Here is a 348-nt window from a genome sequence, read left to right as displayed (position 1 = left end):
TTTGCAGCCCCGCAGTTGCCAGAGGTTATTAATAACCAGGACTAAGCCGGAGCTGGGGAGGCAGCAGGAACGCCGGCCACCCGGGGAAGCCCCCGAGCAGCCCAGCATCAGCCCAGGACCATCGCAGGGGTTCACGCCAGCTTAGAGTGGGGACCCTGTCACGGTGCGCTTACCCAGGCGGGGAAATAGGCTTCGGGCTCGAAGTACTTCCCGTAGTGCTTGTTGCGCTTGAAGTCGCCCAGGTCGGCTTGGAGGGCGAAGGCGGTGAGGAGGAAGTAAGCCTCCTCGCGCAGCACGCACTGGGAGTGCAGCACTTGCTTCCGCAGGTGCCAGTAGTAGTAATAGCGC

The 348-nt window shown here is 62.6% G+C and overlaps 1 protein-coding gene across 1 annotated transcript in view; it reads right to left on the bottom strand.

Moving 5' to 3' along the window:
• FRMD6 (FERM domain containing 6) overlaps nucleotides 1-348 on the bottom strand; it is an 11,933-nt gene that overhangs the window by 7,951 nt on the left and 3,634 nt on the right. The window contains 1 exon segment of the mRNA XM_009642504.1: nucleotides 174-348. This exon segment is cut by the window's right edge and continues 3 nt beyond it. Within this exon segment, the coding sequence (XP_009640799.1) occupies nucleotides 174-348 (175 nt within the window).

This window comes from Egretta garzetta, unplaced genomic scaffold (genome assembly GCF_000687185.1).
Source record: "Egretta garzetta isolate BGI_Z169 unplaced genomic scaffold, ASM68718v1 scaffold767, whole genome shotgun sequence".
Taxonomy (NCBI): Eukaryota; Metazoa; Chordata; class Aves; order Pelecaniformes; family Ardeidae; genus Egretta; species Egretta garzetta.
Note: the sequence above shows the minus strand (reverse complement) of the source record. Positions and strands in the feature narration are given on the sequence as shown.